Source organism: Protopterus annectens, chromosome 6.part0 (assembly GCF_019279795.1).
Source record: "Protopterus annectens isolate FY-2018-M chromosome 6.part0, PAN1.0, whole genome shotgun sequence".
In the NCBI taxonomy this organism is placed as follows: Eukaryota; Metazoa; Chordata; order Ceratodontiformes; family Protopteridae; genus Protopterus; species Protopterus annectens.
In genome coordinates this window covers 336,502,231-336,515,901 of record NC_056737.1, presented here as the reverse complement: position 1 = coordinate 336,515,901, position 13,671 = coordinate 336,502,231, and the positions used below count along the sequence as shown (strand labels likewise).

At 41.1% G+C, this 13,671-nt stretch overlaps 1 protein-coding gene across 2 annotated transcripts in view; it reads left to right on the top strand.

Annotated features, from left to right (window-relative positions):
* SPATA7 (spermatogenesis associated 7) overlaps positions 1 to 13,671 on the top strand; it is a 1,255,634-nt gene that overhangs the window by 1,091,976 nt on the left and 149,987 nt on the right. For both annotated transcript variants that reach the window (XM_044074096.1, XM_044074097.1), the window contains 2 exons: positions 2,820 to 2,870; positions 4,261 to 4,338. In XM_044074096.1, the coding sequence (XP_043930031.1) occupies positions 2,820 to 2,870; positions 4,261 to 4,338 (129 nt within the window). The remainder of the gene's footprint in view (positions 1 to 2,819; positions 2,871 to 4,260; positions 4,339 to 13,671) is intronic.

The following is a 13,671-nucleotide window of genomic DNA, read 5'->3' as shown; positions in this document are numbered from 1 at the left end:
GAAGTTGTGTATATGTTAGTTGATGCTGCAGTTCTAACCAATTTAGGCTTTTCGTTGCTATACAGTGATGGGTTCTGAAAGGGGTATGTGTTGCAAATTTAGCAACTTTGTTATAGTGTTGCAAGTTTTAATTTTTGTGAAACCTGGAGATAGGTAAGGATGGAAACACTTGCACCATAAAGAAGAGCGGGGAGGAGATAAGTAATAGCAAGTGAAGGTTTAGTTGCTTTATTGAGAACGTTTTTTGGCTCCGTAAAGCATCCCTAGTTTTTGATAAGTTTTTCTTATACAATTTTGTATATGCAGGTCAAATGTATGATTATAATCCATTATCACTCCTAATAGTTTGCTATGAGCAGTGATTTCAGTGGTTGTATTATCAAGAAAGGACTTTAAATTTTATTTTTTCATGTGAGAGGGATTTTGGGGAAAAAAGTAGTAGTAGTTCTTTTTTGGGTTAAGCATGAGTTGCGAGTCAGTGGCTGTTAAATTTTCCTGAGTAACTTTTTGGAGGTGTATCATGTTCTCAAATGTGCAATTGAGTAGAATCCTCTGCGTATTGTATTAGGGTGGCCTGTTGAGTGAAAGTATAGTGAGTCTTGGGGAAAATGTTAGAGGAAGGGGACCAAGGATAGACCTTTGGTACACCGTGCTGACTGGGAAGTATCTTTGATCTATATATGAAGTTTTCTGTGAAATGTAATTCTACCAAATGTGTTTTTTGAATGAACTGTGATTCAATAAAATGACATACACTCATGCATAATTACTTACACCCACATATGTGTGTGTGTGTGTGTGTGTGTGTATGTGTGTGTATATATATATATATATATATATATATATATATATATATATAAAAACACACAAACACGCACAAACGCATACATATACGTATATATATATATATATATATATATATATATATATATATATATATATATGAGACCCACTTACATTCAGGCCCACGAATAGCTGTAATAACAGCAGTCTCAGATAGACTCCAGAATCCTGTGATGAGTGACTGCTGAAGTAGAGAATGAGTTCCTCAAATGTCTTCTGACCTGTTTTTTTTTTAATGCAAGCATTCTGTCTTACTACTACCTTAGAGGTCTAGGGAGATAAATCTCTTCTGCAACATCAACAGAACAGTTTGGTGGGACAGGTATATTTCACACAGGATATTGCTGCTGTAGAACAGACTCCCCATCCACATAAAACAAAGGTTATACCTGTCCATTTTCAAGCACAACTTAGATTTATGACTGGGAAATAGAAAATGTAACCCAGACTGCCCCCTGTATTACTAATGCACAGAGGGAGCTCATAAATGCTTTAGCCAATGCATGGTTCCACTCAAATTATCTGTGGCATTATCCCAGTTATTCTTACTAGGGGTAATATATAATTATTGACCATGGGATAGGTAAAGCCAATCTATAACCAAATGGGATAGGTTATTTTGAGCACAAAAATAGAAATTGGCTAGGCTTAAGATGGCCTCCAGGGGCAACTTGCCTAGTACTTACCTATGAAATAATTTTAAGTGTTATTGGATATCAGTACTACTGTTACTTGACAAAGTGGCTCTGTTTTCCAGTAAGAACAAAAGGTACAAGGAAGTATATAGCTAAAAATGAAAGCATATGACAGTCTGTCATGGGTGATGTCAGATACTCTAATGCCTATTGGCATTTTCAGTGTTGGCTGTGTAATGCCATTTTTCCAGCGTCAGTTTCACTGTCTCAAAAACTCAGTAGGCATGCTTATCATTTATGGCCTTTCAGAAGTTGATAGGAGTACAGCAAGTATTTTACTGAAGCTGAAGACACTGTATTAAATCTAGCAAAAGAAGTGTTTTGTGGAAAAGAACTGTTTCACTCTGGTATTGCTACCTGCTTAAGAGTTTTTTTTTTCCTTAAAGCATGCGGTTAGTTCAGCTTTAATTGCATTAACTAGCAGGTATGGAGGAGCCCTAGCCCCTTCCCCCAGATTATTTTTCACCACAATTGTGTTTATCTTTGTTAAAATGTAGTTTCTGTGCGAAATCCTGGAGTGCAGTGAGGTAAAATGAAACATCACTCCCTGTGTGTCCTGTTGATTTTAGTTTTGAAGGAAATATTTTCATGTGGCTTAAGATACTACATTAACAAACTACCTGCAAAGTTGGCACAGTGACAGATTATCATTTCTTCCTCACAGAGGCAGAGCTTAGTTCTGCATTTCATTTCCCGGCTGGAATTACTACTCTGCAGAATCTGTATGACCTCCTGTATCTTTATGGATTTCTGCCAGGTGCTCCTGTTTTTCACCCTTGTCCCAAAGAAATAGCATTTGTGAACTGGTGATCTTCGAGATTATTCATAGGTACATAGGTATGCATGCCGTGTGCATGCACACATCCTGTGATAGACTGGAATCTTGTCCTGGATTAATTCTCTGCTTTTTGTGCTGGTATAAATTGTGGCTCCCCATGATTCCAAAATGGATAAAGTAGGTACCAGAGACTGAATTAATGAAAATTTATCTGGGCTGTTTTTAAAAGTTAAGCTGGAGTGTTTATTTTGAAGTTCAGCATCATGTCTTATGGCTACTGTACAGTAACATGTTACTTGAGTGCATAAAACAGCTTAACATTTGGCCTAAAGAAATTACATAGTTCTTGAGTTTTTGTTAATTTATGTATAGCATGCCTGACAGCTGATCCCATAATGTGAATCACTGGACAAATTAAGCATTATTTTAAAACATTGGAAGACAATTAATGAATCTGATAAATGTTCTGATTACTTTAACTGTTCAGTATATTTTTCTAACAGGACACCTTCTAATCTAATGAAGTCTGCCAGTGTGGATAAAATCCAAAGAGAGTGAGTATAATGTCTGCTGTATTCGTGTGTGTCTCTGCTGGCTTGTAATATATGCATATATGCTTTCAAGTCACAGTTTTAGTTAAACACTGGCTATTTCAGAATTAACTGTGGACAATTCTTAAGCCATGCACCCTTCATGACAAAGTCATATTTTCAGCATGGTTAGGTTGTGGGACTTTAGCCAGTTAGGCAACTGACCAGAATCTAGATGAGGAAATTGTAATACGGGCAGTTAGTATATGCTTTTTGCCAGTACCTCCTCTCAGCAGTGCAGTCCCAACACTGGAATGGAAGGACACATTGAAGAATAATGCTGGGATGCATATTCCATAAACCCCCTGCATAACAGTGTATTTTCTGCATCTCTCATGTCAGCCTTAATTATACTTTCATTAAGGGAATGTCATTGGCACTGACAGGTGCATTTACACCTCCAGGCAGGGAGAGTTTAGCAACTAGCATAGCCTGCTACCACCAGATGTCAGATGAAAATCAGCAGCTGTAGCAAATTCCAAAAGGATCAGAACATCATAGCTTTAATGTGTTTGCTGAAGTAGTCCTTATGGGGAAAAAAACATTTTCAGTCTTGGCACTTAACACTCTTAACACTATGGTGCTATTGCATAAAAATATTTCATTTATGATTTACAGTGTTCATTGAAATGCTTTCAATTTCAGTAAGCAGTCTCCAGGTCTTTTTCATGTGGATGGATTAGGTGTGTATGTCTGTACTTATGAAAATACTGCAATGAGGGTGCCTTCCTTTTTGCCATGTGGCTGAGATGGCTCCCTACATGAGTCTCTGATAAGGTCAGCATCATTTAAGGCTAATAAAAGAAAGAAAAACGTCTAGGGGGTGCTGAGAAAGTTGGAGAAAAGAGTCAAAAGTCTGTAAATACCAATACCTCAGATGGTACATAAATAGCAGATTTATTTCTGAGACAGGCAGTCACAGATAAGTTTGCCAGTGGAGCCACACAAAACAGAATTTAGTGCATCCCTTGGACTTAGCATTAACACTGAGAGATAGTCTGATACTGGCTATTTTGGCACTGGCATGTCTGTAAATTCTATGTAGAGTCTGTGTTTATTCTGCAGCACATTTCATCAGAAGAGTTGTTGTTCACCCTTATTTCAGCAAACACTGATAGTTCTACATTAAGCATGAACCTTGCAACCCAACCCACACTATATGACTTTTAGTATTGTACCATGGAATAATATCTGTCATGCCTTTCTTGTGGTAGTATATTTCTGCCTTCATGTTTATCCTTTAAACGCAGAGATAATTGGAGGTTACAGCCAAAAATGAATGCATTGTACTGCAGTAAGAATGGTTACTTAAATTGACTGACAGAAGCTTGCTTATGTTTTAATGATCCTGCAGGGAAGAAGAGCTGAAATACCTGGAGTTCATTGCAGGCGTTACTAATGAGATCCTAATGCTTGGACTGTTTTCTAATAGGTAAGCTGTGAGTAGTTTATTGTTCCAAAAGAAGAAAAAAAACAGAATCTGTGGGTAGAGGTTGCTGCATTGTAACAATAAATAGTACCTGAAAACTCTCCAAAAGCAATTGCATGAATTTATTGTAAGTTAACTGTTCTTATTTCACCAAACAAACACTGCCATATGTTGATGCAGCAAGTCTATACTGCACATTTTGTGTGGGACAGGCCATCACAACTTTTCTAATTCCTGTTTTGTAGAACTTCAGAGAAAAGGGTATAGTCATTTTTTTTTTCAAAATATTGAGTATAGGTTCATAGGTAGGTACTAGGCTATTGGTCCAAGGGTCTACGTAAGCCTAGCCAGCAAGGTACCATAGCTTACGCCACCCAAGAAAGTTATTTTCCTGTGCCGCTGTCCAGCAGAGACACAGAAGTTATCCCCAGGGTGTATTTCCTATTTCCCATCCACTCATCAAGATTTTTCTTGAAGAGTGCTAATGAAGAACTTTCATGACATAGATGGGTAGCTTGTTCCAGACTATAGGAAGTCTCTGGGACAGGACTCTATCCCTCCAGCGTGTCCTGTTTATTGTGTTGACAAGGTTTAGGTCCCTAGAGCATGTAGCTTGGAGGAATTGGGATTTCTTTAGGTGTAGCATGTCCAACAGCTCTGATTTTCTGGCACTCAGCAACTTCAGAGTTACATGACTTTCATAACTGATATTGCTTGAAAGGAAGAGTTAGCAAAGAGATCAGGAAGGGAAGCATTCTTAAGGTACACAGCAGAAGAGAGGAAGGGAGAGGCGGACTTATCCAGGCTGTGCCAAAGGTGAGAGGGAGGTCACAGAAGACCTGAGAGAAGCAGAGGCAATAAATGAATACTTTGCTTCTTCCTACTAAAGGAAAGCAAGGGGAAGTACCATGCTTTTGGGGGGGGGGGTAGAACCAAGAAGGGGGAGCAGTAGGGAGACACCAGGATAGAAAGGGGGAGTGCAAGGCACAAGGAGCCAATGGGCTGTCTCCTAGAGTTATCAGAAGTCGGCCCCTTGTCCTGGCAGTCTCATGTCAGACATCTTCAGCAGATCACTGATTAATGCTGCAGTGAAAAAGGGGTGGAAAATGACACTTTTTTATCCTTGTTCAAGGTGGTGGGAGGGGGTCTGGAAAAATCTGGGGAGATTCTGGCCTTTTAGCTTGTCAGCAGTAACTGAGAAAGTCATAGAAATAATCCTGAAGGAAAAGCTGATAGCATTTCTAGAGGTCTTCAGTTTTGAAATAGTAGCCAACAGCTTCCTAGGTTTCATTTAAGTCTGCAAACTTCGAACAACAGAACACTAGTCAAAATCTGTTGAATATCCTCTTTACTGAACAGGCAAATAATTGGCAGCTGCAGAACATTTACTACACATAAGTGAGCATGAAAAGATGTGGACACATTAAGCCCCATCATAGGTAACTACAGCAGAGCTAGTAAGAGAGATGGCTAGAAAGGTGCTTGGTGTGACATCTAGAAAGAGGAAGGAGGACAAGGAGGCCTGGTGGTGGAATGAAGACGTACAGGAGAGTATACAGAGAAAGAGGTTGGCGAAGATGAAGTGGGATTGTCAGAGAGATGAAGAAAGTAGACAAGAGTATAAGGAGATGAGGTGCATGGCAAAGAGAGAGGTGGCAAAGGCTAAAGATAAGGCGTATGAAGAGTTGTATGAAAGGTTTGACACTAAGGAGGGAGAAAAGGATCTGTACCAATTGGCTAGACAGAGGGACCGAGCTAATAAAGATGTGCAGCAGGTAAGGGTGATAAAGAATAATGAGGGAAATGTACTCACAAGTGAGGAGAGTGTGTTGAGCAGATGGAAAGAGTACTTTGAGGGGCTGATGAATGAAGAGAATGAGAGAGAGAGAGAGAGAGAGAGAGAAGGTTGGATGATGTGTGGATAGTGAATCATGAAGTGCAGTGGATTAACAAGGAGGAAGTAAGGGTAGCTATGAAAAGGATGAAGAATGGAAAGGCTGTTAGTCCAGATGACATACCTGTAGAAGCATGGAGGTGTTTAGGTGAAATGGCAGTGGAGTTTTTAACTAGATTGTTTAATGAAATTTTGGAAAGTGAGAGGATGCCTGAGGAATGGAGAAAAAGTGTTTTGGTACCGATTTCTAAGAATAAGGGTGATGTGCAGAGCTGTAGTAACTACAGAGGGATTAAATTGATCAGTCACAGCATGAAGTTATGGGAAAGAGTAGTGGAAGCTAGGTTAAGAAGGGAGGTGATGATTGGTGATCAGCAGTATGGTTTCATGCCAAGAAAGAGCACTACAGATGCGATGTTTACTCTGAGAGTGTTGATGGAGAAGTACAGAGAAAGTCAGAAGGAGTTGCATTGTGTCTTTGTGGACTTAGAGAAAGCATATGACAGGTTGCCTAGAGAGGAGTTGTGGTATTGTATGAGGAAGTCGGGAGTGTCAGAGAAGTATGTAAGAGTGGCACAGGATATGTACGAGGGTAGTGTGACAGCGGTGAGGTCTGCAATGGGAGTGACGGATGCGTTTAAGGTGGAGGTGGGATTACATCAAGGATCAGCTCTGAGTCCTTTCTTATTTGCAATGGTGATGGACAGGTTGACAGACGAGATCAGACGGGAGTCTTTGTGGACTAAGATGTTTGCAGATGACATTGTGATCTGTAGTGAGAGTAGGGAACAGGGGGAGGAGACTTTGGAGAGGTGGAGATATGCTCTAGAGAGAAGAGGAATGAAGGCCAGCAGGACTAAGAAAGAATATGTGTCTGTGAATGAGAGGGAGGATAGAGGAATGGTGAGGATGCAGGGAGTAGAGGTGGTGAAGGTGGAAGAGTTTAAATACGTGGGATCAACAGTTCAGAGTAATGGTGAGTGTGGAAGAGAGGTAAAGAAGAGAGTATAGGCAGGATGGAGTGGGTGGAGAAGAGTGTCAGGAGTGATTTGTGACAGACGAGTACCAGTAAGAGTGAAAGGGAAAGTCTACAAGAGGGTAGTGAGACCAGCTATGTTATATGGGTTGGAGACAGTGGCATTGACAAAAAGGCAGGAGTCAGAGCTTGACTTGGTAGAGTTGAAGATGTTAAGATTTGCACTGAGTGTGATGAGGATGGACAGGATTAGGAATAAGTATATTAGAGGGTCAGCCCAGGTTGGAAGGTTTGTAGACAAAGCCAGAGAGGCAAGATTACGTTGGTTTGGACATGTGCTGAGGAGGGATGCAAAGTATATTGGGAAAAAGATGATAAGGATGAAGCTGCCAGGTAACAGGAAAAGAGAAAGGCCTAAGATAAGGTTTATGGATGTGGTAAGAGAGGACATGCAGGTGGTTGGTGTGACAGAGCAAGATGCAGGGGACAGGAAGAATTGGAAACAGCTGATCTGCTGTGGTGACCCCTAACGGGAGCAGCCGAAAGAAGAAGATGATAAGTATCTTCAGCACCATAAATTATAAATACATAAATACCTATAAATTATATATAAATAAATACTTCAATAAGTAATTCAGCTGCAGTGACTGTGAACCTATGAACTACGAATATGAGCTATGAACCTGTGACAACTACATGATGTAAAGAAGAAAATGTGATTTCAATCATATTGAATGTCTCCAAATGTTAAAACAAATTAAAAAAAAAAAACAAAAATAAATAGGATAGTGAGAACTGAACTTCAAGCACTGCAGTTGCAAAATTATGTCCTTAGCCAGTGGGCTATTGAGCAACTCATCAAGTTACCTTCCAATTATTCTTATTAAACTACAGAAATATACGCTGTATGGCACCACTTTGTGGCATTAATATTTTTTTATGTTCTGGTGCTGCCAATTCTTTGCTTGTTTGGCAAAGAGAATGTTCAACAGTTTTGGACTGACATTGTCATTCAAGTTTTCTGCACCCGATTGCAACTTAGGAAGCCAAGGCCAACATTGGTTAATGGCCTGAAGAAGATGTCCTTCAAATCTGATCTGTTTAATGATTGTGTTATAGATGAACCTGAAAAGGGATAACTTTTATTTGTGATGTACTTGTATTTTAGCAAGGCCTTTGACTCAGTTCCCCCACAGAAATTTGATAGGAGAACTGGAGGAACTGAGGGTAGGACTAGGACAGAGGAACTGGAATGCAGCATGGTTGAAAGATGGCACACACAGGGTTTTGGTGGGAGAGATAATGTCAAGAAATAAGAAATGACTAGTAAAGAACCATGAAGGTCAGTCCTGGATCCATTACCTTTCAGTGTGCTTGTCTCAGACATATCTTGGGGGATAAAAAGTGTTTCAGAAGGTAGCATAATTTAATTGGTAGCTGTTTGTAATTGGCACACCAAGGTTCAAACACAAATATGCTATTTAAGTTACACTTGGAGATTGAGATTGTGGCACCCTGAAAAATTAACTTTTTTTGATGTGCAACAGACTAAGTTAATATATTCAGGTAGCAGGGTAGGGAAATACAGCCCCCCTTCCACACATTGTAGGGCTGATAACATTTCTAGAGGACTCCAATCTTGCAACATCAGCCAACATTTCTGTTGTCACTTCACTAAGTTTGATGTGTTATGATCACTCCTCTAAATAGAGAGTTGAACTTTAGGACAATTTCTCTGCTTGCACATTTCAGGGGAAGCCCAAGCAAGTCCCAAAATGCTGTTTATTTAAAACATTACATCCAGTGTTGTGTGTTTTTATCCGATTCAACATCTGGGTTGGATATGACCTCAGCACCTTTTTTATAAAGTTATGGATAAGAGGCTCTGACTTCTGTCCTACCCATAACTCCCTCCATTCCACTATAGTACCTTAGATCTCATTTGCTGCCTGTTTTTTCAGGGGTGTTTCTAAGGGCTCTGATTTTCTATAGGATAAGTGACATTTTTTCTTAAGTAATAACAATAATAGTCTCGCCTTCCCTACCTTATGTTACTACTTTTTCTTTAATAGTAGTTCACACAAATATATTTTTAGCCTTTGAGTTGGATTTAGGTGTTAGCTTTTAGGTAGTTTGATTAGCAGTTTTTCTTCATACTTATTTGGAGAGGAATAATTTGAAATTCTTTACATAAGTACAAGAGTAATATTCTTGCAGTCATTGTTGTTTCCACTAATGTCTGAAAATCCAAAGGTTTAGAAAGTGCACAGCATGTGGAGACAAAATTCTACCACAAGACCGGCACTCATGTGTTTGTTTGAGCATTACCTACCTTATTGTAAAATGTGACATTTGTTCCTCTTTCAGGATAAGGGTCATTCAGGGCACGAAGAGAAGTTAATTCTAAAAGGTTTGCTTCCTCTTCAGACAAGGTTTGCTTCTTAACCTTCCACCTCTGGGAGACACCAGGATAGAGACGGAAGAGAGAGGAGAACTGGATATCCTTAAGGAGTACAAGGAACAACTTCATACTTCCACTAGTGTGAATATGGACAAGAAAAAAGACAAAGAAAAGTCCAAAGCAGGATGAGGAAGATCTGAGGAGGAGAGCAGAAAAGACTAGAAAAAAGGTCTCCATATCTGATAGATTCCTCAGGTCTGAACTGATGCCCAAGACTTTGAGGAAGTCAGATCCACCTCCCACTCTGATCCAGTGTTTCTCATTTCACCCAATATTTTCCCCAAAGATCTGGTGACCCCTAGACTCCACCCCCCATTATAAAAGAATGACTATACTTTAGACCTTTGGTGGCATCGTCTTTGATGTCTGTCTGGTCTACCAGAAGCCTCACAGAAATGGATGTCAATCAAATGATGCAGAGATTCTTGAAGACACACATCTAACTAGGGGTTCTCCTGGTGCCATCCCTCTTGGGTGTGCCAAGTAGATGTCCAACTACCTTTGCATGGATGTCTCCAGTACTGGCCTACCCTTTTCATCTGGTTTGTACGGGTCTGAACCCCCCCCCCCAGTGCACCTCCGCACCTCCGATGAAGGTGACAGTTTGGGAAACTTTGACTCCCTCAGCATCCCTTCCTCTTTTGACTCTGATTCTTTGGGATTGAGATGAGTCTCTGAGCTGAAGCATCAGTATTGTGGCCTCCGGAGTAAAGTGTACTCCAAAGCTTTTGGAGCCATTTCTGCCTCTCGGGGCTTTGGCTCTCGATAGTTCTGATAAGAGGTCAGCCTTGAAGCCAATGCCAGTTGAGGTTGGGATTGTTCCTTCAGATAGGAGGAAAGGAACCTTTCTTTGGGTCTGATAGCAGCTTCAGGTTTCCCAGGCATTTGAATGGGTTTGGGCTAGGCCAAGTAATCAGGTTGCACCTTCAAGCTTGGGTCCGTACAACCTCTGTTGGATCTTGTGACGTACTCCGCTCTTTCAGATTGACAAGGATATTCAGTCCCATTAGGATTGTAGGATAATCAACATTAGAGTTCCCAGTCTGATTCAGACCCATTTCCTGAGATTAACCACTGAGACAAGGTCATAGAAAACAGACTTGTAAATGGAATCACCCAAACTCCTCTCTAGAGTCTGTCACAAAAGACACGGATCTGGAGGAAAGTGAAGGTTCTCCAAGGTCCCTTCTATAAGATGTCACCTTTGGTGATATCCTAGAATTGAAGAAGCAACAAGAGGGTTAGTCCAGTGAAACTCTTTCAGCAGGCAAATCTGTATTCCTTGAGGTCTTTTCTATTCACTCATTTGTGTCCTGGGTAGTACACCTTCTAATGCTCTTGTAGACCTAGTGGGTCTGGAAGGATCCTGATGTAGTGGAATCTATCCACACAAAAAAAAAAACAAATAGGATTTTGGTAGCCCCAAAGGACAGAAAACACTGGATCAAGGGTCCACCAGTAGATGCCATGTTAGTATTGGCAGCCACTAAAAAGAAATGTCAAAGGAAAGTTTTTCTGTCCATTCCCCTAACAGGGAGTTGAGGGCATTGGACAGGTTTGAGAAATGGATGCATGCTTCTGTGATCTTCACACTCCGAGTGCTGAACTATCCTACCCTTGTGATATGTTTTCAGAGGGACCTGAGCAAGGAGAATATCAAGTCCCTCTTGAGTAATTCACCAATGGATGTTCAGAAAACAGTGGACTCCCAATAGTCTACTGTGCAGTCTTTGTCTAATGTGTCTGCTTTCCAGCACAGCTGATGGAAGAGCTAGGGCAGCAGGCACCAGCATAACCATGCTTGGATGCACCTGTAAAATTCTGTGGAAGGCTTTAAGACATCCCTCATCAACGCCCCATTCGATGGTTCCAGACTTTTTGAACCCAAAGTTAAAAAGATGCTTACTAGGAGTGAACAATATGGTAAAACCCTGTCTGCTTTTGGGATTTGCTTTTCCATCCCTCAAAGGACCTTTACTAAGAATCAAAGGGAGTGGTAAGGAGATGTGGTTCAGAAAGTCACAGGGCTATCACAAGGGCACTCCTGGAGACTGGACCCCTGGGACAGAGGGGGAGGCAACTCAAATGGTTGTTGCTATAGGGGCAGAGGCAGATCACACAGAGAGGGATTTCATGGTCCCTTTACCGAGAAACCCTGCCAATGCTCCTTAAGAGTTACCCAAATGCCACACTCTGGAGGCAGTCAAGGGGCTCTTACTTTGCACCCATAAGCCTGACAAAACATTACAATGGATCCCTGGGTGTTAAGGATAATCACCAGAGGCTATTCCATTCCCTTTTCTTATCCTCCAAAGAAGAAAAAGATTCCCCAGTAATCCACCCAGTCAGAATCTTCAGCAACAGAGATTTTCAAGTTGTTAGGAAAGAGTCATCCAATTGGTCCTCCAAGGCCAATTAGGATCCAGAGTCTATTATAGGTTCTTTTTAGTTCAGAAGAAGACAGGGGACCTCTGACTTATTTGGGACCTCAGTCAATTCAATCAGTTCATAAGACAAAGTTCTGAAAGGTCACTGTGCAGTCCATATTGCCTCTTCTGAGGAAGGACAACTGCAGATCTATACAGCACATCCAGAATGCATATTATCACATTAAAATATAGGTGATCCAAGTGATTTCTCCATTTCTGGCTGGGAGCTAATCATGTCCAGTTCAGATCATTGCCATTTAATCTCGCCACAGCCCACTGAGTGTTCATGAAAGTTACGGTAGTAGTAGCAGCTCATGTCTAACTGCAAGGGATCCAAGTTTTCCTGTATCTAGAAAACTGGCTCCTCACCACTACTTCCAGGGATCTTCTGGTTTGGCATTGAAACCTCTTGCTCCACCTTATAAAGTAACTGGGGATCACAGTCAAAAAATCCAAAAGTCAGCTGTAACCCACTCACCACTTAAGAGTTTATTGGGTGTCACCTCAAGATAGTCCTTCAAATTGCCAAACTTCCAGACACCAGAGTATTGTCTCTTTCTATATGGCTGCACAGGTCATTCAACATCCCTTTTCCTTTGTTTGCTGGGATTGATGGCTACAATTACATTAGCTCCCCTGGCAAGGTACCACATGAGAGTATGCTAGTGGACCCTCTCAGTTCAGTGGTTTCATAGTCTTCACCCCCCCCCCCCCATACCAAGCTTTGTCTTATGCAAGCTTGCAGGTATCATATCAAATGGTATATAACCTCCCCATCGGAAACAGAAGGAAGAGTCTTCTGCCCATCAAATCCCTGGGCCACAATAACCATGGGTGCTTCCCTGGGGGGGGGGGCATACACACACACACACACACACACACACACACACACACACACACACACACACAACATTTGTTTTTAGCATTTCCTTGTACCTGTAAATATGTTTTGTTCATTTCTTATGTGATCCTGTTCACCTGGGCTGTACCTACAAATGGCCCATTGAGATCAGTGCATTACTGCAGTAAACAAATATAAATAGAGGTAAATGAATGGATGGGCAAGTTAAGCAGGTCAGTTCTCCTGATTCATGAGTGGTCCCTCAGTCAGACAGTGGCAGCACATATTTTCAACCGCTGGGGCCACCCTTGTTGCGATCTGTTCACCTTATGACGCAACAAGTGCAGCAGTTACTTTGCCTAGATACCTCCACAAGGACGGTCACTGAGGAATACCCTAGTTTCACAGTTGGCTCTCAGGTCTCCTCCATGACTTTCCTCTGATAACAATATTAACAAAATTCATTCAGAAAGCCAGAAGGTGCAAGACTAGAGTGATCCTCATTGCTCTACTTTGGCCCCAGAAGGAATCGCTCCCCTTCCTATGTCCTCACTTGATGCATCCTTCATGGGTTCTGGATTTGAATTCAGATCTTCATCAAAAGGGTTAGATCCTTTCTCTGCACCCTCTTCTGTTGATCTTAGATTTTTTGTCAGAGTTTTTTTTTTCAAAAAGATTCCAGTTTCTCCACTGTTAAAGTGCAGATGGCTACCATATCAAGTTTTCACATAGGGC